Raw genomic sequence first — 27,390 nt, 5'->3', positions numbered from 1 at the left:
CATATTTATCAGATTAAGCTAGTAAGAACAACTTACACAATACTTCTTTTGGTATAAGTAAGATTACCTTATTATCAAGTAAAAGAGTATCTCCCCATAGGTGTGTGTAAGTATAGTTGTGCAATAACGATAAAATCGTATATCTAAGCACTACCTGTCCAACAGGTCAGAAAAATTGACATGTTGATCAAAAAGTATAATCCCTAAGTGAATCCCCGGTTCTTACTGAAAAGAGATGTCTGTTGATGTCACCAGGGAATTCCTCTAGGACTTAAAGGGCCCTCTTTCTACAGGTTCAGGCAAGACTTGAGGCTCCAGGGGCCTGGAGGGGGCAGGAGGGGGAAGGCAAGGCCAACTCTGAGAAAGAGAAACGTGGAGGGCAAACCAGGGACACCAGAAAGGGTTACTTGAGACTGGACTCCAACCCGGGCCATGGACCCAGCCCCAATGTCCGCTTGAAAGAGCAGCACTTGAGCTCACTTGAGCCATGCCCGGCTTTGGGGTGGGCCACACAGCCGTCTAAACTCTGGAAACCGAAGACTGTCTATTTTAGGCAGAATAAGAAGAAATAGGGTCAAGACAACATAAGAGAGTAAAGAAAATGGGAATATGCTTAATTCTCTCCTTTCAAAATACTGAATTGGTCTGTGCAAATGTGTCCATGCCTGTGTACGTGTGGGCGTGTGTGTGTGTCCAGCGTGTCCCATAAGTCTTGGTGAAGGCTTTCTCACTTCAGAAGTAGAAATGCTACTAACATAAAACCCATTATTGGGAGGTTTAATTCCTTAAATTTTTATTATGCTCATGTTAAATAATATATGATTTGTTTCAATTTTTGGGTGAGTCGTTCTGAGTGAAGATGGCAAACGTTGATGTAAATAATAACAACGTTCATGTTCAAAACCAAGTAAGTATAAAATAAAGTGGGACTTCCAGATTGACGAAACCAAAAGATTGTTATGTGGACAAACGGAGTTGAGATTTGCACAACATCGATGAAGCTGGCCAGCGTTATGCTCAACGAAACAAGCCAGACAGAGAAAGACAGACACTGTCTGGGGTCACTCACACGTGAACTCGAAAAACAACAAAAGAAAGGTCAATTCACAGAAACAGAGAGAAGAAAAGTGGTGGCCAGTGGCTGTGGAGTGGGAGGAAGAGGGAGAGGCAGGTGAAAGGGGACAAACTTTCAGCTCCGAGATCAAGAAGCTCTGAGGTCTCATGTGTGATGTGGGGCCTAGAGTCGAGAACACTGAATTGTCTAATTGAGATCAGCTAAGAGAGCAGCACTTCAGTGTCCTCACACGCACACAGAGTCCATAAGTGAGGGGAAAACAACAGTCAGAGTTGAGGACAGAGGAGAATGAGGGTGTGCATCCCTGGGAACTAGATCAAATTCCTGGGAGAACTTCAGACTTTCACGAGATAGGTGGGTTCCAACCAAGAATCCAGGAGACGCAAGGAAGCGGGTGACATCTGGCTTCCAGGGGGAAGACATAGAAAACTAGCTAAGGTCTAGAAGGCCCGGGAGGGTGGAGGGAGGCAGTTGTAGGCCAGTTGGTGGCGGAGGGGCTGTGGTCCAATCGGCTGCCCTCCTCTCGCCTCCCTCCTCAGGAGCCCCTGTGACACGGCCACAGTTCCATGATGAGGGCGTGGGGTTCTAATCTCCAAGTCACTCCCAGTGCTCAGTTGCCTGAGAGCAGAACTCTATTTGAGATATGGAAACTCCTATCTTAGATCTAAAAAGCATTGTTGCTACCTGGTTGAGCTCCAGTTCCGCTTCCTGGGTGATTGGGACCATCCTCCGCATCCTGTATGGACTGGGGCTCTTCCTCCTGTTCTTTCCCTGCCCCAAAAGGAATCTGCCCTCACAACTAACTTACAAAAGGAGAAACGTCAGGAAGGTAAGAAATCCTGGACCGAGACCCACCAGAAGATGAGTCTCTCTTCTTTTTTACTGTGATTTCCACTTCTCTGAATCAACTAGAGGGACTCCAGGGATGGGAAAGAATAGAACATCATCCTTCCAGGGACAAGCCAGGTTGGGTGGGCGGGGGTGAGAGTGGGCATGAGGATTTCGATCTGAAGATCTCCGAGCAGGAGTCCCGGTGTGGTAGAGGGCTCCAGGGAAAGTGCCCAGGCCAGTGACCAGCAGCCATGGACAGGATGCTGAGTGGGATCTGTGGGAAGACAGGCCCTGAGCACTGGTTCCCCGGCCACCTTCCTGGGGCAGGGGTCTCAGGCGGGCCTTTTCTCTGTCGTGGTTGATCTGAGGGCAGAGCTGAGCCCCCCGAGAGCTTCTGGGCAGGACCTGGAGTGGGGCTGTAGCCTCAGGAAGCAAAGTCCTCCCTGAGGAAGCTCACAAGATTCTGTACATCTGAGAATGTGCGCGTTTCTTGAGCAGAGGAACAGTGACAGAAGATGCATGCTCGTCCCACATGGGGACCTTCTTATGATCCTCCAAGAAGGAAGACAGCAAATGTCCGTTTTGTGTTCAATTATCCCCTTCAAAAGGAAGCAAAAGGGAAGAAACGCCCCAGAGCCCCAGGAGTTCAGCGTGGACAGTCATCTTGCTCACAAACGCTGTGCGTCTGCAGCTGGTCCAGAGAGAGGAGAGGGAGCCTTGGGGCTCAGCCCCCACAGTTTCTTGTCTTTTTCTCTCATTTCAGCGTCAAGTGGAGCCGAGAGGGAGGAGCAGCAGGAGCAGGAAGAAAAGGGGAGCTCTGAAAGGTAAGCTCCTGCCGTTCAGCCCTGTGCCCCAGAGCTGGCCTCCACCTCCTGTCCCTGAGCACCCAGGTCCGTGGGCTCGAGGATGCCAGGGACACAGCCTGTCCCTCAGGAAACAGAGCCCTCAGGGAGGCTCCCGGGAAGGAGATGAAAACCTGAGGACTTGCCAGATTCTGTACTGGGAACTAAGGCCCTGGCCAGCAGGCGTCTGGAACAGGGTGTTGCCCAGCAGGGGCATGTGGGCTGTGGTGGAGGTTGAAGTGCTTGGTCAATGACAAACCTCAACCCACCAGCAGCCTTGCCATCCCCGTCAGGGATCCCGTGGCCTTGGGCACTGGTGCCTGAGCTCCAGAGTCTGACCTCAAACAGTCTCCCCTAAAGGCACACTGCACGCAGCCTCCTGCAAGAGCCCTGGGCCCCCGCCTTCATCGCTCTGACCCAGTGCCCTAATCTCTAGCTTACAGAGCTGGCCCGAAGGACCTGGCAGAAGTGGGGGGCCCGATGTCCCTTTCGCAAAGGTAAGGCATCTTGCCCTTCTCTCCTGGGCTTCTTCCTCGCAGTCTCTGATGTGGCCACAGGGCTACAGGCAGCTTGGGGCTGAGCTGGGAGGGGAGCCACGGGGCAGGGGGTGGCAAGAGGCCTGGGGTGAGGGACAGCAGGAGAATTCGGTGAAGTGAAGGGAGGGCCAGGGAGGGCCATGGGTCTCCAAGGGCCACCCCCACCTGGCCTGCCCTGCTGTCCCAGGGCCCTCTGCTCCTGGCTACAGCTCCTGCATCTTGTTTCCCGCAGCTCCCCGGGGAGGCTGTCTTGTAAGGGATGCTTCCATCGCTTGTCATCTCAAGACTCCCCTGGGGAGGCGTGCAAGGCAGCGTCTGCTAGAGTGCGCCAGCCATGCGGGAAGCCCGTGCAAGGTGCTCCTCTCACCACGACTCCAGCACTTTCCCTGGCTCTTCTGACCCAGCGCACTCTCCCTTTGGCCTCCACTCTGGCAGCAGAACCTCCATCGGCCTTGACCAGAACTCCCCTAGGCCCTGTTGCCACGAGCTCAGCTCCAGCTCACTCCTGTTGGCCGTTTCCCAACTCAGGCCACGGCCGCATGAGCTGCCGCCTTGAGTTCCTCTCCTGGTGGAACATGATCAAGGTCTGGTTCTTCCCCGTGTCATCACACTTCGAGTCTCAGCAAGGGCACCTGTCCTGCCACCGACCAGTGGCCTCATTCTGGGGAGGCCCCACAAACAGGGAGGGAGAGACGGAGAGCCCCTCACTTGCCAACCCTGAGGTCCAGAAGCTGCTCGAGACGGAAATCACGGACAGAATACAAAGGGAGGTCTGGGAAAAAGAACAAGATGATCCGGGCACTCCTCAGATGCTCGAAGCACACGGTATCATGTCTGGGCTGAATTTCCGCTGGGGCCTACCCGTCCTGTCCTTGGGGCCTGCAGATCTGAAAGCATGTGAGGCTCAACCCTCGGCCCTTCCACAGTCCCCTTTGCCCCCCGCAGCCACCTGTGATTCTGGGGCCCCCTCGAAAGCTGACTTTGCACCCTTCATAGGAAAACCTCTTGAGCCTCCTCCGGGTGACAAAGTCTTAACTTTGACAACAAAAGCATCATTTCCCAGCCTGGCCCGTCCCCTCCCTGCTCCCTCACCTGTGTGTGAGGAAGATCAGAAGGCCCTGGGAGGGACCCTTCCTGGAGAAGGCAGTGGGCCCTCGCAAGCCTCTCTCTTGGGACAGGAGGGCCGGCCGCCTTCTCCAACCTTCCCATTCAGCCTCTCAGAGAGGAAAGGGCAGAGTGGGACCTTCGTGGGGGCCGAGCAAGGCCGTGGAGAGCTGAGTTCAGGGTGCCCAGTGGCCAGGAATGAGCCTCCGGAGGAGAGTCGGGGTGGGGCCTCACCAGAGCCCTGCCGTGGGGTGGCAACACTGGAGGGGGAGTCAGGGTCCCAGTCTGGGAGCCAGGTCGGGGGAATAGGAGACACCCTCGGGACCAAACCCCTCCAGGCCCTGCCTGAAAAGGAAGAGGTTCTTCACGACAGCCCTTTCAGAAAAATGTTGAGACGCCTCCTGCCCTGCCTGAGGCCCAACAAGGAGGAAGCACCAGAGGATCCCCTTGCAAAGGCAAGCCCGCGTCAGCCCCCGCCCAGAGCCAGGCACGGGTCACACATAGCTCGGCGTCGGATGGCGGGGCTGTTCAGGAGCCATCGACAGTGACATCCTTCGTCTGCGTCCCCGGAGAGAAACTGAGGCTTGCCGAGAACTTCTGGCCTCGCAGTCGAAGCATCATAAAGACCATTTCAGGCCTCGGAAGCTGGACATACCTGTTACCACGACGTTCCCTCCTCCCCAGACCAGAGAAGAACAATGACAGAGGACAGTCCCCAACCTACCTCCAGGGACCACAACTGTCCGACTACGAGGGAATGGATCGGAACAGGCGTGGCAACTGGACCTTGCCATCCAGGCAGCCGTGGTCCCCAGCAAAACCCTGCCAGCCTGGGCTGAGGGTGGCAGCTGCCTCAGCCAATCCGTTCCCCGCCGTGCTGTCCTCAGATATGTGTCTCCTGGGATGAGTAGACTGTGCCTGACACACCTTTCCTCGTAGGAACGCTTATCTCCCCAAACGGGGAAGTAGAGGAACAGAAAACCTGGTTTTTCTACTTATCCCACCCTCTGTGCTAATGGTGTCTTCCCACCCCAATTTCCCCCCCAATACACTTTTTTTCTCCTTAGAGGTCATGACTTCTGTGTGTGCCCTGCTACTGGTCAAAATGGGGTCAGGCTCCGCCCTTCCTGAGTGTCTGCTTTGGCCTCCAGAAGGGACAGGGCCACGGCGGGAGGCTGACTGCAGCGTGGCTCACCTGCCCTCACCCCGACTCCCCCACTGCACCTGAAGTCCCCATCACACCGTCCTTACAAAAACAAACGGAAGCTTTGGGCTGTTTCCAGATGAGCAAAACCTCTAAGAGCCCAGCCCAGGATGGGCCCCGCCTGTCCTCTCCTGCGTTCTCTGGCCCTTGAACTTGTGGGGCTGTGGGGAGGGGCTTTGCAGAGGCTCCAGGAAGTGTAGAGACAGGTTGACAGGTCACAGAGTGGGGAGGGGAGTGTGGGGCAGGGCTGGCCCTGAGTCCGGAGGGCGAGGAAGCTGGCCCTGCACCCCGAGTTCTTGGTGGGAGTAGATGACGCTGCCCCGGGGAGCTTCTTCTCTCCCTGCTGAAGCTGCCATGGAGATGGGCCTGTGCATCCCTCTCGGCCCAGCGTCACCGTCCCTCTTTCCTTGTCACAGTCTGGAGCAGCAGCCACAAGGATGACTGTGCTCCCGGCTCTGGGGGCAGGCGGGTGGGGAGCACGGACGCTGCTGTGGGCCTGACCCCTCTGCCCAGAGGCGCTCAGGGCCCTGCTCTCCTGCACCTGCCTTCTCCTCCTGGGGAGCAGAGCAGGGGGTGAGTGTGTGGGGTCACCATCTGACGGTGGGACACTGTGCGCCTAGGGTGGGACGCGGGGGAAGGAGACAAAGTGCCACTAGAGTTTAACCACTTACCTACTGAATGACATTTTTTGATTTTTATAATTTTACCCCTTAGAAATAAACCTGCCATGAACTTCTTTGTGAAGGTTTCTGTGTGAACTTACATTTTTCTGCCCAGTAAATATCAATGGCAATGAGTCATGAAGGTCTGAAAATGGGCCCGCCTTCAGGATCTCAGAAAGAAATGCAACATGTGTTAGAGGTTGAAAGGGTGAAACAGGGCAGAGAGAGTAAACCTAACACCGTATCTTGGATTTGAGCCATTTCCTGAGGAAAAGTCCATTACCTAACGCACGGCACAGATGCCGAGGACGTGGGAGGGACAGGTATCACCACATTTAATAAAACACCATCAGAACGTATGTGGACAGGAGACCCCTGACCTTTCACCTGTCAGAAGCTCTTTGTTCTTCGTCTCCAGAGCACATTAATTAGACAGAGATCCACACCTATGGAGCAGGTCCCCTGAAGGAACTGGATTTCCACTTGAATTAAAAAGAAACTGATGGTTGCTGTGGACTCAAATTATTTGTGAATGAACAGAGTACTTAAATTTCTCATTTGAATATGAGCACAAGATCACTAGATTAAATGATAATAGAATCACCGGAAATGGTACAGAGCCGTAAAATGAGCAATGTATTCTCGGCCTTCCTATCGCTTCTCCAGGTCCTACCGAAATAATGAATATTCAATAGAAGAGAAAAGGGAATCTTCTGACACTGTCTTAATATCTGAGCAGCAGGGGCTGCCTGTACTTCTGTCTTCTGTTATGACAGAGATAGAAATCATCATATGTGTCAGGAAATAATCCAATGTCTTATTGCTAAAATTGGGGGCTGGGGGCCTTTATTTAATATCAGGGGTTTCTCTTTACTATACAAACTGTTCCAGATGGATTAGGTTTTCTGGAAGAGCTTTCTGATTGATTTACATTTTAAAACACATTCGCTCCTCATCCTTTCTCTGAGCTGGGAGGCAGGCCAATTCAGGGAACACGCGTGAGGCCTGAGTCATGTCAGTCCCTGCTCTGAGCAACTTGCTGTGAGGAGGCCCTGACAGACCAGGAACTGTTGTGTGGGAGAGCCTGAAAGCGGGACTCACTGATCACAGTCATGGGTCCTAGCCCAGGGTCCCCATTTGGAGGAACGGCTCCCCCTCTGGTCTGCAGATCCCAGGAGGCAGCTGCTGCTTTGGGATGAGCCCACCAGGCAGTCACAGAGCAGACCCTTCCTCTGAGCCTCTGCCTGCCACCCGAGTGGTATTCCTTTCGTTTCTGCTTACCTCAGCAGTAACGTGGGGTCCCAGGCTGCATCACAGAGACATTCCAACAGCTGGCCTCCCTGGTAATGCCGTGACTTGAGGCCCCATTTCCTTAAACCCTTCCCTGGGAAATAGTGACTTCTGTGTAGTCACCAAGAGAATCTCCAGGGAATGTATTATGAGGCGTCCTTAAAAAGAGGCCTAGGGGCTTCGTAAGAAATGGACTGTAGGTCTAGAACAAGTATTGATATCGAACCTCTTCATCTCAAGTTCATGTGCCCAATGCACAGTAGGCTAGTCACTGAGACACCAGTGCTTGGAGATGGAGAAGCTTTTATTTGAATTGGCCAAAATGGAAGCACCTTGTTCTCTCAAATGCAAGTTACCAAAGGAAGACAGCAGTGAGTTTTACAGAGCTAAGTGTCTTGGGAGGGGGACTTTTGGAGAAGCAGAGGGGAAATCCATATTTCTTTCACTCCCCAGATAAGCCCTTGGACAATTAGAGTTCTGGGCGTCAATGTGGGGGAGGGACTGGTTATCTGGTGATGAGCACCTCCTTGTGACCCTTTAGTCACCCCTCAGGTTAAAGAAGAATACAGCAAATTAACCAGGTTAACTTCTTTTCATCTGTGTCCTGTGTTGGGAATAAGGTTGAAGGGTAATCATGTTCTTCCTGAATATTTTCGGTAACCCGCATGTACCCTGCTTCAGAATCACTCACCTTCAGATTCTTTGTCGTGTGAAATAGTTAAAAGTTGTTCTCATTTTCACTTAGAGCTGTAAGCATCCCAAGTGATTTAGAGGGCCAGCAATCTGAGCCTGAGTGGGATGGAGCATCAGGAAGGGCTTCCAAGAGGAGGTGATTCACTCCCGTGCCCTAGCTCTTCAGGGAGAGCGGTTCCCATTTGTGGTTTGGCAAAATGACACTTTATAGACTCACATTATAGAGTAGCTTTTGAACTGGCTAAACTAGGAATGTTATATTTATGAATGCCAAGATTTATTTCATGTATAAATAACTGTGTGGGAACGGAGGATGAGGAAACCATTTGTTCCACCTGTGGTGAAGTTAAGGAAAATTTTGTGTAGGTGACGTTTGGGCCAGACCACCTAGAGCTGATGTGCAGTGGTGGGAAGTATAGTGCTAGAGTCTAGCACCGTGCCTGGTGTGTTGTTTGTACATTTGTGCAGTTTAACTGATCTTAAGACCACATCACCCAGAGGAAATGGCACAGACAACAGTCTAAGGGCATAACAGAGCTTGGCATCTCTGGGTAAAGCACACGTTGGTATGGTGACCTAGTGGCAGTATGTGTTAGACTGTGCTGTAATAGGAAAAATGTTGGGAAGCATTGGATTAGGTTAGATTAGAAAGCAAAAGTAAAGAGATCAATTAAGTCAACCCCCCAAAGCGGAATATCCTAACCTTCAAATGCTACTGGAACTTAACCCTCTCAGTCTTCCCTGCCTTTGGAAGGGGTACCTCCTTTGTCTTAAGGATGCAGTCGTTCCCTCTAGGAGCAGAAATTGCTTCACGCCCTACTTCTCATTTTACTGTGCCAGTAACCAAAACCTAAACACGACTTGGCCTGGGATGGAACAGGGTGGGGCAGAGCAGGGTGTGAAATGAGCCAGGAAATAACAATAAAAAATGATAATTTGTACTGCACAGCTGGGTTAAACAGATGAGATTGCTTACAGCTGGGAGTGACAAGGCCAGGGGCTCCACATGCCCAGCCCCCACCCAACCACCACCACAGTGAGGGGACCAGTAGCTCTACGCATCTGTAACTCATTGCTTATTTGCTTTTTAAAAAAGTCCTGATGATGTTTCTGAGAATGGATTTGAGGATTCATAAACAAGGATGATGGCATATAGTTTGAGTTTGGGCTGAATTTAGTGATATGGGTGCAGTTACATGCTAGCGTAGACAGAAGAGTTTGGCTTTTCTCTTTTTCTATTCTGAAAATGGCTTTCAAAATGATTTAAAACAATGCTCATTAAAACAATTTAGAAAAGTCCAGTATCTGTAAATCAGGTTTCACATCTGGTCGCAGGAAATACGTACTCTAGACCCACTGCCTGCGGAGGCAGCTACTTCCTTTTGTTCTTTAAACAACAGCTTTACTGAGGTATAATGCACACATCATACAATTTGCTTTTGTAAAGTGTGCAATTCAGTGATTTCAGTTTATTCACAAGATTGTGCAACCATCCTCTCTCTCCGAGAGGGCTGCCTGAAGGTATGAGGGGACCCAGCAGAGAGGCTGTGTGGAGATGGAGCCCTGTGTTGGGGAAAGGGTGGGCCGCTCCTGTCTCCTCCAGGGAAGAAGAGCAGAGAACTTCCCAGGCAGCCCATCAGAGTACCCAGGATTGAAGCATCATCTTGACCATTTGATGTGTTCAGAGAAACTGCAAGTCTGGAGTGGTCATGAGTCACAGAAACTGGGGGTGGTTTGGGGGAGGGACTGGCAGAAGACGAAGAGAATGAAACAATCACAACACCCCTTCCTCAAGCTGAGGGGAGGAAGATGCTTTACGTTTACATAAAGCTAGCAGTTCAGGTTATTACACCGGACAAGGCATAATTTCTAGAATTAGATTTTTCCCGTGACTGAAAGCGATCAGAGAATGTTTTTCTTAGAGTGAGTGATAAACTATGAGGTTTGCCCAGGTTTCATCCTGTGGTCAGAGCTAGCCCCACAGGGCATATGGTTCCTGTTGTTCAACACTGAAGCTACCCTAATAAATAGCTTGAGAGAGTGATAAATGCTTTGAAGGAACAATAATAGTTCAGATGAGAGACGATGAAGATGAGGAAGTAAAGTATTTGGGGCAAATTGGTTTAAAAATGGACAAGATTTAGCAGCAGATTAGATGTGGGAGGTGACAAAGAAGGAGAAGTCAAAGATGACTCTACATTTTCTAGTTTGCGGCATGAGGTGGCTGTTGGTGCCAATAACTGAATTAAGGAATGCAAAGGAGGAGTAGGTTTTGGTGGGAGGAGGAAGATAGGGGTTTTGTTTGGACTTGCTGAGTTTGAGCTGCACGTGTCATGGAAAGGTGAGAGGCCAGGAGACAGTTGGAAATATAGTCAGGCGTTCAGGTGACAATTCAGATGGCATAGATTTTGGAGTTTTCAGGACATAGATAGCAGGAGACACATAAGCCTGGATAAAATCCTATAGGGGGAAAGAGCATAGGGTAAGAAAAGGGCTTGAGATGAAACCAACATTTATTTAATCACTGGTGGAAGGTACCAAAGCAATTGTCAAGGAGGAGGTAGAGAGACCTAAAAGAGAACATGGTAACCATGCGGTTAGAGTGAGAGGACAGGTGAGGATGTCTGAGCCACATAACCACTCCTTTCGGTAGTGCAAACAAATTAAATATTGGTGATGGCTGGCTTAATAGTAATAATGTGCCACTGTTCTTCATAACGCATTTGCTAGCACTCTGGACCCAGCGATAAGGAATGTCATTTGAGCAGATGATGATTTTACAGCATTCCACCTGCTCATTTGCCTGATGATTCCTTAGAATCAGTGACATGAACGTGCAAGATAACTGGATAGGGTTGGGTTTTGGACCAAGGTCCAGAATGAAGCCAACTGTTGACTTCTGGATCATTTATAAGATCCCAAGTGCCTTAACATGGGATAGAAGGACGCTCCTGCTTTGATCCTTGATTCCTTTCAAACCATTTTCCTTACAGTTCTCCCCTGTTTAGCTTATCCTCTGGGCAATCCAGTTACTGAAGTGTGCTGAGTGGTCCCGCACACCTTCATGCCTTTCCATATGTTGGTCCCTCGGCTTGGAATATATGTCTCCAGCCTAAAACCCTTCGTCAACTTCTCAGCGGTTTGGAATAAAATTCAAATATGACCATGCAGGACTATATCCTTGCCTATTGATAAAAAAAAAAATCAACCCCATAATGGAGTTTCACGTTACCTCAACGGCCAGTTAGAGGAAAAGTTGAAATCTCAGAAAAGTCCCAGCTCTTTAAGATTTTACTGGACATGGTGTTCCATTTGCTAGGTAATGCTGTCGTCATCTTTCACTGAAGCCAGTCTTTTGAATTTACTAACTCGTAATCATGTTTCCCCTCCTCTGCGGAGTCATGTGACATCCTTCTCTCTCACCTCAGTTTCAAGAACTTCGCTCTTCTTTGCCTGAATGTCACAGACTCCCTCCTCCCCTGAGTGTCACAAGTTTCAGCCAGGTTTTTAAGTTGCATCTATGTTAAAAGAAAACCGGTCACATCATCTCTGTTGTTTTCTTCCCCCAAATCTATGACCTCAGTCTAATTCTGACACACTCAGATTGAGAAACATTCTGCAAAACACCTGGCAGTCTTCAAGAGTGTCAAGGTCAAGAGCAACAAGGAAAACTTATTTCAAAACTGAGGACCGGTCACAGACTGGAGGAGACTAAGGAGACATGACAAATGATGCAATATGAGATCCTGGAACAGAAAAAACAATTTGGTAGTAAAACTGGGGAAATTTGAATAAACTGTAGTTTAGTTAATAGCACTGTCCCAATGTTAGTTTCCTTTTTTCATTTCCTCCTTTATGTCCTTTGTGATTTTGTTGACATACATATTACTTCTACATATGCTAAAATCCCAAGTGCATTTTCCTTTTTTTCTTTAGTCATTCATCTTTTCAAGATATTAAAATCTGAAAAAAAATGTTTTGAGTGAGAGTTAATTTCTTAATTTTGAGAAATGTACCATGGTATCTAAGATGTTGACAAAAGAAGGTTAAAAGAAAGTCCCTAATTTGACATACTAAAACAACTAAGGTGTAGGGGTCACCCAGTTTCTGGCTGGTGGACACTTCCTTTCTTCCCTCCTTAGCTCTTAGGAAACGACAAATCCTGACATTAAGTTTTAAGTTCCACGCACCTTCTTTGACCTTGTCTCTTGCCGTTTTCCCCTTTGATCAATTCCACTCCAGCCACTCTGGCCGCCGTCTGGTTCCCTCAGCCCTACTGCAGGGCCCTTGTGTTCGTCATTTCCTTTGTCTTGGAATTCTTGTCCTCTGCTTCTTTGCAGCGCTGGCTTCTCTCTTTCAAGTCACAGCTTAATGTCACCTTCAGTTTAATGTCCTTCAAGGAAGGAGAGGCCTTCCTTGACCGCCTCTCCCATTAATCTCTGTCACAGCATCTTAGGTATTTTTCTTCGTTGCCCTCATCACCATCTACAAGGTATTGATTTGTTTATCGGTTTTGTCCCCTCCAGAATGTTTGCTCCATGAGGGCAGAGACCTTGTCTATCTTCCCTGTTATATTCCCTGCCCCTAGCACGGTGCCTTGTCTATAATAGTTGTGCAACAAATGTTTGTTAAACGAATGCCAAAAGAGAATTTTCCAAGAGTTAAAAACATGACTTTCGTCAAACATATGGTGAATATGTGTCAAATATTTCTTTATCTCATTTGATGAAGGAACCAGCAAGACCATAAAGCTGATCCGAGGAGAATTCTCAGAACAGAAGTTTATATAGAAGCAGGACGCATGCTGAGAAAAGTCAGCTTGGTTAGAGGTAAATATGGTTAATGTCCTACAGGGCAATAAAGTGTAATCTTTGGGGTTGTCTTTTCTACTGAATGGAAATCATTTGCATCTCTAACAGACAAAAACCTACAAACTAATAGGTAACTTCACAGAACTTGGACCTTAATGATAATAATTAATAAGTGAAACAAAGGTACATTCTTCAGAGGAATAATGCTTGGGAGGGCCTGCTAGGTAATGCTCCGGCACGACATTGAAAGGCCATGCAATTATCTTTCTGTTTTAATTCTAAGTTCTGGACAATTAAAAAAAAAAACCAGAATGAATGAGCAAATGTTCCCATTGAAAGGGGGAGGGCTCAGTTAGTTGGGGAGCAGGCACTAGGCATCTGTTTCATCATATCTTCCCCGAAAGCCACCATCATTGGATCTAGCATCAGTTGTTCAAGAGTTAGCCAGTGTTTCATCTCCTCTGTGAGGTCTGCCTAGAGTTTTCTCTCACCCACCGTCAGGCAAACTGAGGTACTCACTCAATCCTTGTTACTAAGATGATGGTTGTTATTGAGGCTCTAGACTTTTTTTCCTACGATGTGTGTAGCCCTGGTTTATACCAAGACACCCTATTCTGGTTGTGACTGGTGTTTCTCAGGCGCTATTTTTGTTTTGTGGATATACATGAGCAACCCTCTGGAGATTCCCAGAAATAACTGAAGTGGGGTGGGGTGGAAACTTGGAAAGTGGGAGCCCAGTTGCTACAATCAGCAGGTGAGGGCCAGGGGTCAGGACAACGTAAGCAGAAATGTAAAGATGACCTCATTTGTATTCCGGCGAGTGAAACCAGATGCACACGGGTCACACAAGTGTCAGAGCTGTTCCTCACAGCACTCTTGGTCCCATGAGATGCTACGCTGTGAAAACGGGTCCAGAGGTCAGCCTCATCTATGTATCTTTCTCTAGTTTTAGAATTTACTTTATTTGAGGGACAGCAATCTTTGGGACCAAAGTCCTGAGCATGGCACCAGGGACTGTCTGAAGATGAAATCATTTCCAAGGCAAATAATGACTCAACCCAAGCTGAAAACAGTCCCCTTAGTACCTCAGAAGGGACCTTTTGGCAAGTGGCATCTTGCCAGGGAATTGACTCAAAACAAATCTCCAGCAGCCCAGAGGTGCGGGAGCGGGGTTTCAGAAACAGTCAGCGCGGAGAGGACTGTGCAGCAGCTTCCAGGAACTGCCTCACTCACGCTTTGATATTCATCCTCTGCAGAAATCTGCTCATCTCTGCAGCTTCAAAGCAGCACGCAGGAATCAGAGATGCTTACATCAGCAGGAGACCTGGGAGATGTTCTATGGCATCTCTGCCATCGTACAGGTGAGGAATACAACACACACAGAGATTAAAGAATTTGCCCAAAGCCACGCAGTGGAGAAATTCGAGCAGAACCCGCATCTCTTGTTTCCTGGTTTAAATATTTCTAATCGCTGGTACCTTATATATTAGCTAGGTGGAAGGTGTGGCAACCGCATAGATTTGCTTTCTTGACGATATCTCTCTCTGCCTGGTGCAGAGCTCAAGCATCAGTCAGCAAACAGTAGGAAGGCATAGATGTGGCCCCAGCGTATGGGAGCAGCATGTGATAGCGTGGCAGCACAGACATAATTTAAAGCAGCGCCATGGCAACCAGCATTCACTCTGGCCCCAGATAGCACCGTGAGCTACCGAGTGTGATTGAAAATGGCTTCTTACTTGTGAACGGAGTGCTCAAGCCTCGGTTTCCCCTGCAGTGAGTGACTCTACAATATAGCAAACATTGAGTGCAGCAACAGGACTGGTCCAGCTTCTTTACCAAGGCCTGGAGGGTTTCTCACAGGAGAAATAAGCTCAGCACCCTCGGGAATCCCCGAGAATTACTGTGTCTGGCAGTATGGCTTTGCAGTCTAGCTGTATGGTTTTGCTTCCTCTTAGAGCAATCCACTGTTTCAAAGCGTGTTCCCCGAACACTAATATTTCAAAGAAGTGCCCTAGGCGGTGAGGTGAAGGGACGGGGGGAAGGGCATCACCACTGAATCTTTCTTATATATTGCATGTTCTGCTGCTGCCAAAAAAAAATCGTAAACCACAGCGGTAGACCGGGAGGGGTCTGGACTGAGTTAAGCTTCATCAGTAGGATTGATTATTAGGTCATTGTACTGAGATGCTGAAGCCTCTTTGATTTTAACCTGAATGCTCATGTAATCTGCCAATAGAGCTCCTCAAATAGACCATTTGTTGTCCCCCAATAACTGCTGTCTCCTTCTTTTTCCGAGTTTGTGATTGGGTACATTGGAATAAAGACTTCCAGCTGCCCGGACACGTAGACATGGTCTTGTGACCAGCGCTGACCATTGCACCATAAGTGGAAGGGCAGCTTTCTGGATTGGGCCCTCTCTCCTCGGGCCTTCTTCTCTGCCCTTCGGCTGATGTTCAGTTGCAGTGATGACAAACCACTTTGGGCTGTGAGGATGAGGGCACATCAACATCAGAGGAATGGTGAAACAATGAGATATACTTTTGTGATAATTCAAAAATATTGCTACTTGTTTTATCACTACTGAAAAAATATAGTGAGAGGTACGCAGTATGCTAGCTAGATGCACCCTGGTTCTGGGCGCAGCACTTGGACCTGAGCTGCCTGACCAGCCCTCTATTTTTTAAATTTTTTGTTCTTTCCGTGTTAGCAGCTAAGTCAATATCCTAATACCCCCCTCCAAAACAGCCCCTGGTCATGCTAAAAATATTTAGGATGCTTTGGGCTACAAGTGAAAACAGCCTCACTGAAAGTGACTTAAAAACATAGGAGTTCAAAAAACGATGACACTTCACAAGGAATCCAGAGATACGGAGTTCCCAGGGGTGGTTCACTGTTAGGTTGTTGTTGACAAATTGCTGCTATGATAAATGACCACAACCTTGATGACTTAACCCAATTTAATTCTCTTTCTGTTCTGGAGGCCAGGGATCCAAAATCATTTTCACTGGACTAAAGTCAGTTGGCACGGATATTTTTTTCTGGAAGCTCTGGGGAAGAATCTATTTCCCTGCCTTCTTTGGCTTCTGGAACCTTCTGTGTTCTTTGGCTTAAGACCCCTTCCTTGATCACTCCAACCTCTTGCTTCCATCATCACGTCTCCTATTTCTTTCTTTCTTTTTTTTTGGTGAGGAAGATTGGCCCTGAGCTAACATCTGTTGCCAATCTTCCTCTTTTTGCTTGAGGAAGATTGTCACTGAGCTAACATCTGTGCCAGTCTTCCCCTATTTTATGTGGGATGCCACCACAGCATGGCTTGAGGAGCAGTGCTAGGTCTGCACCCAGAATCTGAACCTGCCAAACCTGGGCCACCGAAGTGGAGCATGTGAACTTAACCACTATGCCACCAGGCTGGCCCCCACATCTCCTATTTCTGTAGTTAAACCTCCCTCTGCCCGCCTCTTACAAGGACACTTGTGATTACATTTAGAACCCACTCAGATAATTCAGGATAATCTCTTCATCTCAAAATCCCTAATCACATCTGCAAAGTCCCTTTTGTTATATAAGGTAAGATTTGCAGGTTCCAGGGATTGGAAAGAACACAGATGTCTTTGAGGTCATTATTCAGCCAACCACAGCTGTTAAGCACCCAGGCTCTTTCCATGTTCCTGATCTGCCATTCTCAATGTTTTGGTGACATCTCCCTTCACGGTTTTAAAATCACTTTGGGGCTCCAAGCATGACATCCTCATGAGGCCTTGGCTACAGCAAGAAAGGAGGGGTGTTCCCAGCCTGTTTCTTCAGTTATCAAAGAGAACCTGCTTTCCCAGAGGTTCTCAGCATAAGCCACAGCCTGTACTCTAGCTGCAAACGAGGCTGATAATTTGCTGATCTGGCATTTTCTTTTTTCTCCCCAAAGCCCCAGTACATAGTTGTATATCCTGGTTGTAGGTCATTCTAGTTCTATGTGGGACACCACCTCAGCATGGGTTGATGAGTGGTGTGGAGGTCTGGGCCCGGGATCCTAACTCATGAACCCTGGGCAGCCAGAGCGGAGTGAGTGAACTTAACCACTTGGCCACAGGACCGGCCCCCTGGTCTGGCATTTTTAACCTCTACAGCAGGATGTGGGTGCTGCTGCCAAGAGGGAAAATGACTGCTAGGGAGGGAACAGCTCACTCTTGAAGGTCTTGCAGAAGATTCTACAGGCATAAGTACCACTGAAGATCACTGTAAAAAGCACATGTGATATGAAGATAATTATGTATATTTTCAAAAGAATACTTTATTTAACTGTCAACCCATGGATGGAAGAAAAGATGTTTAATATTTGTGTGTGTGTGTATGTGTGCAAAGCACCAAACATGATGTCTAACGATTTTGGTCATAAAACACAAGCTCTTTGAGGATAATGTGTGATAATCAAATTGTCCTTTTATTCATTCAACCAACATTTGAATCACTTTCTCTGTGCCAGACTTCTCCATCAAGGGCTTGAGCTGCAAATATGAATAAAAAAAGTTCCCTGCTGTCAAGGTGATCCTGGATCATCACAAGAGAGACAGCCGATCTAAGTGAAGAGAGAATGTAGCTCTGATGGAGACATAAGATGTTGGGTTGATACACAGTGATGCCTTATGGAACCCAAGGGCTGTCAAGCTTCGGGAGGTATGGAAACAGGAAATGAACAAGCAGGAGCCAGGACTGACTGAGCCTCTCAGTTTCCCATTTCACAGTTTCTTCCCTCTGTACCTTCTCTCTCTCCTTGTTTGCCCACGTGACTGAAGTTGGCCACCCTTCAACTGACGGACACCCTTACAGATGGCTGTCCCATTGTAGTGTGGTGAGGTCATACTATAACATAAGACGCCACAGCCAAAGTAGGAGGCTTGTAAATGCAGGAGGCACCCCCAGGTACTTCTCAGAGATGATGAAAGGGAAGAGGAAGTGAGGGGCAGGCACAGGCGGTGGTTGTAATTTGAGTCACTTATGTCAGCTGTCTGTACCCTCTTTCAGACAGCTCGTTCCACTTCTCTGAGCCTGGAGAAGAGTGAACAAAAGCCTCGCTGGGTTTGGAGGAGGGAGGAGCTGCCCACTGCTCTCCCCAGGGAGCCCTGGAGCTGGCTGCCATGTAGATGCTCATGGCAGGTGTGGAGATGTGAGGCTGGCACAAGGCCAGACCCCATTGTTTTGTGGACTGAGTAGGAAAAGCTCCTGCACAGAAACAACAGAGACTGGAGACCGTGTGTGGGATTTTCTCTTTCCCTCAGCACATCTCTACCTCCATCCTGGTCCCGCTTTAGGAAGGAGGAGGTTTTGGGTGTTCTTGTCCCTAGCAGCCCACTGTTACCGCTGGAATTCGTTTAAAGGCTCCATTCCCATAACCAATTACAGGGCAAAGGCTTTTAGCATGAATTCGTCTTTCTGGGGTAGGCATTTCAGATCGCAAAGAGCCCTTTGGGAAAGCTGAACTTCATCACTGGGGAAGGTGAGGGGATGAAAATGGGGTCACTGTCTTAGTTGATATCAGTTGGCATTTCTCCCAAAAGCAAACACTTGTTTCACCTCAACTTCAAGTTAAAAACGACATTGGTAAGAACACTTTAGTAGTAGATTCGAAAGTGCATCTCATTTTAACACGGGAACCTTGTCCCCTTTCTCTGCAGTTTCAGGAGCGCCGCGGGTCATCCGAGGCCTAGGGCCAGCTTCACCTGGGAAGGAATTCCCGCAGCACACTCTCCCCTCCAGGGAGGGAAGGTGAAGCAATGTATTTTGAAAGCTGAATCCTCCCTGCTCTGGCAGAAAGTGGGTCAAAGGAGAATCACAGTTTCTTCGCTGTTGCTCAGGCTCTCTCGTTTTAAAGGGTCGTGGAGGTTTCTCCTGTTGGGCTATTAAAGGCAATTTTGAGGAGAATAAAGAAAATATGGAAAGAAAGAATAGAAAAAATAAGAGGTTTGGGGGGAAAGGCTGGGGATTCTAAGGAGAAAAGTTGGAGGTAGTGGCAAGAGGGGCTGTGGCCGAGAGACGCCAGGGGAGGGCCCCCAGAGGAGGGCCGTCTGGAGGCTCTTCTTGAGTTATAGTCCCACCAGCCTTCCCGTGTAGCTTGTGCAGTTTTCACTCCACATTCTGGCTTTATTTTCTATAACAACTGAATTCCAAGTGCCTAATCCACTGGGGCTCCACACTCGATACCCTGCCTCTTCTCCTGGCTCCCACCATGGACTTGAGTTTAAATCTGCATCTGCAGGGCTTGTGAACACCAAGGTGTGGTGATGGGGGCAGCGAATGCCCATTTGATCCTCAAGTCATCTCTCCATGTAGGTGTCAGCCAAGACTGTCCCTTCCACGTACCAAATCATGCAGGTTGTGCCTCGATGCCCCTCGTTCCTGTCTCTTGGTTCCTTCAAGTCCCAGGGCCCTTTCCATTGCTAGTCCATGCTCGGTCTCGAGGGCATAGGAATCCCTCTGAGGCAGGTTCTCCCTCTCTACAGCACTCAGGGCACAAAACCCGACCTCTGGGCCTCAGTGACATCTGTCCTTTTCCCTGTCCTTTCTTTCACCTGGCGTGAAGCAACTTTTTTCTGGTGTGGAGAAAGTCCCCTTTCCTCCAATCTCCCTTTCAAACGTTTGGCTCTCTCCAGCTCCTCTCAGTCCCACCATGGGCTTTAGGCTTTTGGAAGCCACAGTTGGGAAGAAGTCTGTCTGTCCGTCCGTCTGTCTGTCCTCTCTCTAGCTTTCCATCCTCATATCCCTTCCAAATTGCAATGGGCATGAAATAGACCACGTGCTTGGAAATGGGCAAAAGAGAAAAATACGTGGGAGAAAATAGTTAAGCCTTCAAAATATTATTCTGCACACACACACAGGTGGGAACCTCGTGTCATCTGCCCAGAACTAAAGCAGATGAACATCTGGAATCAGAATCACCCATGTGTGAGCTAAAAATATTGACTTCTGTGCCCCACCCAAAGTCTGCTGAATCAGAATCTCTCCAGGTAATTCTTTTTTTTTTTTTTTGAGGAAGATTGGCCCTGAGCTAACATCTGTTGCCAATCTTCCTCTTTTTTTCCCCTTTTTTCTCCCCAAAGCCCCAGTGCATAGTTGTATATCCTAGTTGTAGGTCATTCTAGTTCTTCTATGTGGGATGCTGCCACAGCACGGCTTGACAAGCAGTGTGTAGGTCCATGCCCAAGATCCAAACCGGGGAACCCTGGGCCACTGAGCCAGAGCGTGTGAACTCAACCACTCAGCCATGGGGTTGGCCCCTCCAGGTAATTCTTATGTGCACTAAACCTTGAGAATTTCCTAGTCTTAGTCTCTGCTGAATCATCTACCCAGTTTTCATATTGAGTTGTGCTTGTTCCCAAGCTGGTTCTGAGTACTTTAATGTGTGTACAAATCACATGGGGGGGTCTTGTTAGGTTGGGTGGGGGACCTGAGACTCTGCATCTCTAACAAATGTTCAGATGCTGCTGCGGCTGCTGCTGGCTGGAGGACCACATTTTGAGTGGCGAAGTGCTGGAGACTCTATGTTGATGTCTTGTGAGGCCTGTGAGGCCATCTCGAGATTTCTCAAGTCCTCGCTGCTGGCAGTTTGCTTGCACCGAGTTGGAGATTGCTACACCCTCATGGAGACTGTGCTTTGTTGACTGGACTCTACCTAGGGCTCATCCGGACTCGCTCCGCCTCCCCGCTTGTCCTTCCCTCCTGTCTCTGACCTGCTACTCCCACTCTGCCTCAAGGGCAACTCCACTGCCATGCCCTGGTCTCCCTCACCCCATGGGCCTCCTCTGACTGTAGATAAAGAACCGAACATCTCTAGAGAATCTTTAAGTTTGCTAATATGGTAAAGTCCTTCTTCTTCCTGGGAGAAAAGGGGAAGTGAAACTTGAAGAAGCAGATAAAGGTGAGTCAGGAATTCACTTTTCTCTTTAGGTCCACCATCTGTGGGGAAAGATGTTCCAACTTCCTACACTAGCCTTGACAGAAGAACTTGAAAGAAGAACTGAGCCTGTGGGAACTCCTGCCCCTTTCTGATAGGTGGATGGAGAAGGGGAACCCCATACTTGCTTGTGTGGTCTGTGTTTATCCCTCAAGTCCTTGGGGAGTTGTAGAATTTAAAAAGTGGTGAGATTCTTCTCTGCAGCCATGGAGAACTTCTGATGTTCAAACTAGCGTGGTTTCAACCTCTGTTGGTTAATAATAAGACGGCAGGTCTAAAGCAGAGGTGCAGGGGAGGGCTGCCCGGTGATGCTCTCCAGATGTGGAGAATCGTGTCACACTGAAAGCTCTAATGCCTGAGTGAAGCCAGCAGTGGTCAGTGGACTGTAATGCCAGTCAATCCAGAAAGAGGCCCCTGACCATGTGGCTGCTGACCTGTGGCTCTGGCCCAGAGTGAGACACCCTAGGCCTGGGAGGCTGACTGTGGAAGTCACTGGCCCTGTAGCCAGACAAACAAAGACAGCACTTTTCAGAGCAGTGGAACCCAAACTAGGGTCTACAGAAAGCCCCGTCACCTGGAGAAATTTAATAACAAAGACCCCAATGCTCACCCTAGACAGGCTGATTCAGCAGGGCCCAGTGGGCTATATTTCAAAAACTACTCTTTGGGAAATTTTTGACATACAGGTTTGGGAACCAATGCCTTAGCACGTGATTTGCTAAGTTTTTAGCAGAAAAATTAATCCACTAGATAAATACTTATTGAACAACTGCTATATGCCATGAATTGTTCTAAGCTCTGGGCAAGCAGTGGTGAATCAGACTGACAAGGTCTTGTTAGAGCTCTAAAACAGGAAACAGATAAAAAGGAGGAGTGGATTTTTTAGGAATTTTAAATATTCCTTGTTTGGCAGAAAATGCTGTTTTTTGCTAAACCCCTAAAGCACCGTCACATTCTGTGGCACATAGTTCAAGAACCACTGCCTTGGAGGCCTGGGAAGCAATTTAGAGTAATAAACCCAGCACAGGCTTTCAGTTTCCGGTGGATTAGCTGGGGACACCTTACTGTCTTCTTGTGAGTAACAAAAGAACCAAACACATAAAGCATAGAGGACAGAGCTCGGCCCGCTGCTGGCCCTTGCTGCATTTTCATTCTCTTTCTTCTGCAGCGGGTTACCTAGGCGAGAGGGCAAGTTGGGGGCAGAAACAAGAACACACCTGTAAGTGTGTTGCAATAGGGACCTGAGGATCAGGTGGGATAATCAGGAGCACAAAATGCAGAGGCCAAGAAAAGGCTCTTCCACCACCACGGTGAGGAGCGACCACAGGTGAAAAATGGGGCAGCTGCCGCGGGAACCAGTCTAGGAGTTCCTCAGAAAAGGTAAACATAGCGTCAGCATAGGACCCTTCCAGTCCACTCTTAGGTATATACCCAAGAGAAAGGAAGACGCATGTCTACACCAAAGCCTGTACACAATTCACAACAGCACTAGTCATAATAGCCAAAAAGTAGAAACAACCCAAAGGTCCATCAAGTGATGAATGGACAAACAAAATACGATATATTTGTACAGTGGAATATTATTCAGCCACAAAAAGGAGAGAAATATTGATACATGCAACATCACGGATGAATCTCGAAAACATTATGGAAGTGAAAGAAGCCAGTCACAGAAGACCACTTATTGTATGATTCCATTTATATGAAATGTTCAGAATAAGAAAATCTATAGAAACAAAGTAGATTAGTGATGTCCGGGAGCTAAGGGCAGGAGGAAATGGGGATTGTAGGGGGTTTCTTTTTTGGGGTGATGAAAATGTTCTGAAATTGGATAGTGGTGGTGGCCGCACAATCTTGTGAGTGTAGTAAAAACCACTGAATTGCACCTTTTAAGAGTGTTGAATTTTATGCTACGTAAATTATATCTCAGTTAAAAAATTTTTGTAAAAGAAAGAAACAGCCACAGAGATTAAAGCCAACCCATGTTCCATGGATAAGAAATAAGAAAATGCTCAGAGCCTGTTGCTGCTCAGCTAGAACCCACAGGAGGCTGGAGAAAGGGACTCAGGGTTCAGATGACAAACCTGGTCGGGCTTGAGACTGCCTTTGGCTTGAAGAATTTATCAATCTCTCAGAAAAGAGGGATTGGCGATTAACGGAACTATGCCTGTTATATTTATAATAATGATTATTTCTGGGCCTACATTGATTATTTACATATATTCATATTCCAGCCATAGGGATGGTTTTTTAATTTTTAAATACTTAATTCATTTTGTTGTTTTTCAAAGACCCAGTTCTAGAAGCCCATTCAGGTTGTTAGAAACTCAGCACCGGGTCCTGGTGCAGTGAGGGTTGGTGTCCTTGACGATCAGATAGAACTCCTCACGTTAGCTCACCAGGCCACAGGCACACAGGCCTCGACTACGCAGAGCTCCCTGAACAAGTCTTACAGTCCCCCGTTGGGTGAGTGAAGAAAATATTTTTGGGAGAATCAACTTGAAATTTACTAGCTGTACGAAAATGCATTAGAGAGACAGAAGGTGTTTTTAAGCATGAAAAGTTTGGATCATTGATGGGAATAAAGGCTTGCCAGTGAATCCTGATTCCACTTTCTGGCTCATCATTGCCTTCGGGTTTTCTCCCGTGAACGGTTCTGACAATGTTCTGTTTTACAGAATGTGTCACTGCCGCTTCCGAGCTGCCACGTATGCTCTGCTGCACATTTGGGATCACTGCTTCAGGTTTGCAAAACTTATTAAAAAAAAAACAATCTTTCAAAGTTTGCCTTTAGCATTTTGCAAGGAGGTTGCTCCCCAGCTGTTTGTTTATACTCTCTAGTAATTGTTTTTGCACATTATCAGTGAGTAGCATGCAATTACATCATTATAATGGCAAGTAGCATACTGAATTCCCAGTAGTATGTTTCTGGGGGAATAGACGTACTTTTCCTCTAGTCCTAGTGCCCTGAAGAGACTCCATGGTTAGACAAGCCAGTGGCTCCAGGGACAAGAGGGTCCTATTGTCAATTGCTGGAGCCTAAGGCTTTAGCTGACAAATTTTCAATTGCTGGGATTTGCAGACTGAGGTTGCCAAGAGTACCTAGTAGAACCTTATATTTCTGACCCGAATTATTCATGATGAATTTCCCTTCTGCTAGAATTGACACTGAATTAAAATGATCCCAATGATCTGGATATAATTAGAACCTCATTCATTCATTCATTTTTTTATAAGAGCTTATTGAGATATAATTCACATACCATAAAAGTCAACCTTTTAAAGTACATTTCAGTAGTTTTTAGTGTGTTCACAGAGTTAGTATCACTACTCTCTAATTTTAGAACATTTTCACCCCACCCCAAAATAAACCTTGTACCTATTAGCAGTCATATACCATTCCCCCTCCTCTCCCAACCCATGGAAGCCACTAGTCTACTTTCTGTCTCTATGAATTTGCCTCTTTTGGACCATTTCATACAAGCAGAATCATATAATATCTGGTCTTTTGTTATTGACTTCTTTCAGTTAGTCTATTGTTTCCAAGGTTCATTCATGTTCAAGACGTATTAGTACATTCATTCACTTTTTAAAAAAATTTTAATTGTGGTAAAATACGAATAAAAAATTTACCATCTTAGCCATTTTTAAGTGTTTGGTTCAGTAATGTTACGTATATTCACATTGTTGTGCAACCAATTTCCAGAACTCTTTTCATCTTGCAAAATTGAAAATCTACACCCATTAAACAGCAACTTCTCATTCACCCCTCCCCCAGCCCCTGGCAACCACCATTCTACTTGCTGTCTGCATGAATCTGACTGCTTTAGGTACCTCAGAGAAGTGGAATCATACAGTATCTGTCTTTTCGTGACTGGCTTATTTCACTTAGCGTAACATCCTCAAGGTTCATTCAAGTTGTAGCTTGTGTCAGAATTTCATTTCTTTTTAAGGTCAAATAATATTCCAATGTAGGTATGTATCACATTTTGTTTATCCATTCATCTGTCCATGGACACTTGGGTTGCTTCCACGTCTTAGCTATTGCGAATAATGCTGCTATGAATAAAGAAATATAAATATCTGTTTGAATCCATGCGTTAAATTTTTTTTGGTATATACTCAGAAGCAGAAGTGCTGGATCGTACCATAATTCTATCTTTAATTTTTTGAGGAACTGCCATACTGTTTTCTATAGTGCTGTATCATTTTACATTCCTGCTAACAGTACACAAGGGTTCCAATTTCTCCACATCCTTGCCAACACTTGTTATTTTCTGTTATTATTACTTTTTTGATAGTAGCCACCCTAATGGGAGTGAGGACGCATTCATTCATTTTTAATGGACATCTGATACATCGTGCTAGGTGGGTGGGGATGGGGGCTGTCAGTAAAGAAAAAATGTAAACAAGATAGTAGACATAGTCCTTGCTTCAATCTTACAACCCGTTTAGGGAAGCAAGATCATAATTTTAATTTTAAAGCGATTACTATGTGCCAGGCACTGTGCTAAGTGCTTAATGTGTTTTCTCTCATTCAGTCCTTTCAACAGCCCTGTGAGGTAGACAGGATTGCCGCCATCTTTGAGGCCAGGAAACCAGGTCACCCCAGTGATTGGCCAAATGTCTCCAGGCCAGAGTGGAAAGCCCAGAGGAGCTACTGCTCACTCTGAAGCCTGTGCTCTCTCTCTATCATTCAGAGGATGAGATTAACCTGATCTTGTTAGCCTGCTCTTGCAGGGCTGGAGGGACTGGCCGGGCCTTCAGTGGTAAGGACAGGTGTTGCCAGGGCCCCCAAGTGAAAGGTTAGTCATCTGCTGCAGTACACTTTTACCCCAACGATTGTGAACTAGAACAAAGTTTGTTTGTAAATGGAAAGGATGGAGAATCCGCCTATAGATGCCCTCCATCCTTTCCACTGCTATTTTTACAGAGGAGGGAAAAAGGCCCTGAGGCATCCGGCTTGCATCTTAATCAAAGTCACATAGATGGTTACAAGGACAGGTGGGAGGCCAGGACCTAAATGCTGGCCTATTGACAAGTCTGATTTTTATTTATTCTAGGACTGTATTGTTATTTAATGCTTACACTGATTATGTGTTATATATATATAAACAGTCATGCATCGCCTAACCATGGGGATATGTTCTGAGAAATGCGTCACTGGGAGATTTTGTCATTGTGTAAACATCACAGAGTGTACTTACACAAACTTAGATGGGACAGCCTACTACATACCTAGGCTATATGGAACTAATCTTATGGGACCATCATTGTATCTGCGGTCTGTAGTTGACCGAAACATGGTTATGTGGCGCATGACTGTGTGTATATGTATTTATATATGAATTTTATATGTATGTAAATTTCTTTTTCACTCTGTGAACACTTTCCTTCTTTGATCAGCTACCACAGAGGCACCCAGAGATGAATAATCATGGGAACCACACTTCCCTTCATCAGGATTAGCCTAGGGTTGGATGTGTGACTCAATTCCAGCTAAGAAGACAGAGAAGTCTGTTGGGGACCTGGTGAATGTTTTTTCCCTTTAAGAAAAAATCTGGAGCCTTCTGTTTTCCATCTTGGAACATAACTGTGAAGATGTAGAGCTTGGAATTGTAGCAGCCATGTAGTGACTACAAGGTGACAAGCCTGAGGAGAGAAGCTGAAAGGCCGTTAGGGAGAAGCTATGTTCTTGACGATATCGTTGAGCCTCGGTCAGAACCAGTCCTGGAATGGCCAACCTCCAGACTTCTTGTTACTGCAGATAAATAAAGGTCTACAAGGCTTAAGCCGCTATTGCTTAGGAATTCTGTTTCTTGCAGCCAAATACATCCTAACAAAATCATTCCCCAGCAGAGTTTTGAGTTCCTTGAAGCAACGATACTGTATTTAATTTCTTTTTATCTCTCATAATACCCTGGAAGATTTTCATCCATACGGTAGGTACAAATTTATTAAATTAGTAAGTGAATGGATGGAAGAATAAATAATAGTGATCCAAAATACCCTGTCTCCTAAAATATGGGTCAGCTTGGCCATGGATTGTGGGGCATCCTGCAGTCAGAGCATGCACGCCAATGTGCTAATGGAATCAGAGAATCTTAGAGCTGGAATAGACCATACAGATCACTGAACCAACCCTCTCATTTTACAAATAAGGACACCGAGATGTAAAGTGCTTAACTGATATTTGTCAGTGACAAAGATGGGGCTAGTTGCCCTGCTCCCAGAATACTGGTCTTTCTATTACATCGCACTTACTTATCTTGCCCAGTGAGCCCAACACAGGCCCTTTCATCCCAAAATAGCTCCAGGCTCCCCACATTGGCAATGCAGTAATTTTTGGTCTCAATTCGCTTGAAGGGTCTATCCAATCCTCCTGACTTTGAGCTAGTGA

The 27,390-nt window shown here is 47.1% G+C and overlaps 1 protein-coding gene and 1 long non-coding RNA gene across 2 annotated transcripts; both read left to right on the top strand.

Annotated features, from left to right (window-relative positions):
* Window positions 1–1,602: 1,602 nt before the first annotated feature.
* On the top strand, window positions 1,603–6,336 carry LOC111769814 (spermatogenesis-associated protein 31E1). The gene is made up of 4 exons (XM_023625793.2): window positions 1,603–1,904; window positions 2,670–2,730; window positions 3,185–3,245; window positions 3,517–6,336. Exons 1-4 carry the CDS (start codon window positions 1,719–1,721, stop codon window positions 4,934–4,936), a joined length of 1,728 nt encoding a protein of 575 aa, XP_023481561.2. The 5' UTR covers window positions 1,603–1,718; the 3' UTR covers window positions 4,937–6,336.
* Window positions 6,337–14,070: 7,734 nt separating this feature from the next.
* On the top strand, window positions 14,071–26,787 carry LOC138919873 (uncharacterized). Its single transcript, XR_011430417.1, has 2 exons — window positions 14,071–14,409; window positions 26,397–26,787. It is a non-coding gene; the product is annotated as an uncharacterized lncRNA (long non-coding RNA).
* The last annotated feature ends 603 nt before the right edge of the window (window positions 26,788–27,390 follow it).

The sequence above is a fragment of the Equus caballus genome, chromosome 21, assembly GCF_041296265.1.
Source record: "Equus caballus isolate H_3958 breed thoroughbred chromosome 21, TB-T2T, whole genome shotgun sequence".
Lineage (NCBI taxonomy): Eukaryota > Metazoa > Chordata > Mammalia > Perissodactyla > Equidae > Equus > Equus caballus.
The sequence above is the reverse complement of the archived record's forward strand: the minus strand, read 5'-3'. Positions and strand labels throughout refer to the sequence as shown.

Coding starts and splice junctions, on each gene's coding strand:
- LOC111769814 (XM_023625793.2), top strand. CDS start 1,719: ATGGAAACTCCTATCTTAGATCTAAAAAGCATTGTTGCTACCTGGTTG. Junction 2,731..3,184: donor GAAAAGGGGAGCTCTGAAAG/GTAAGCTCCTGC, acceptor CCTAATCTCTAG/CTTACAGAGCTGGCCCGAAG. Junction 3,246..3,516: donor CCGATGTCCCTTTCGCAAAG/GTAAGGCATCTT, acceptor TGTTTCCCGCAG/CTCCCCGGGGAGGCTGTCTT.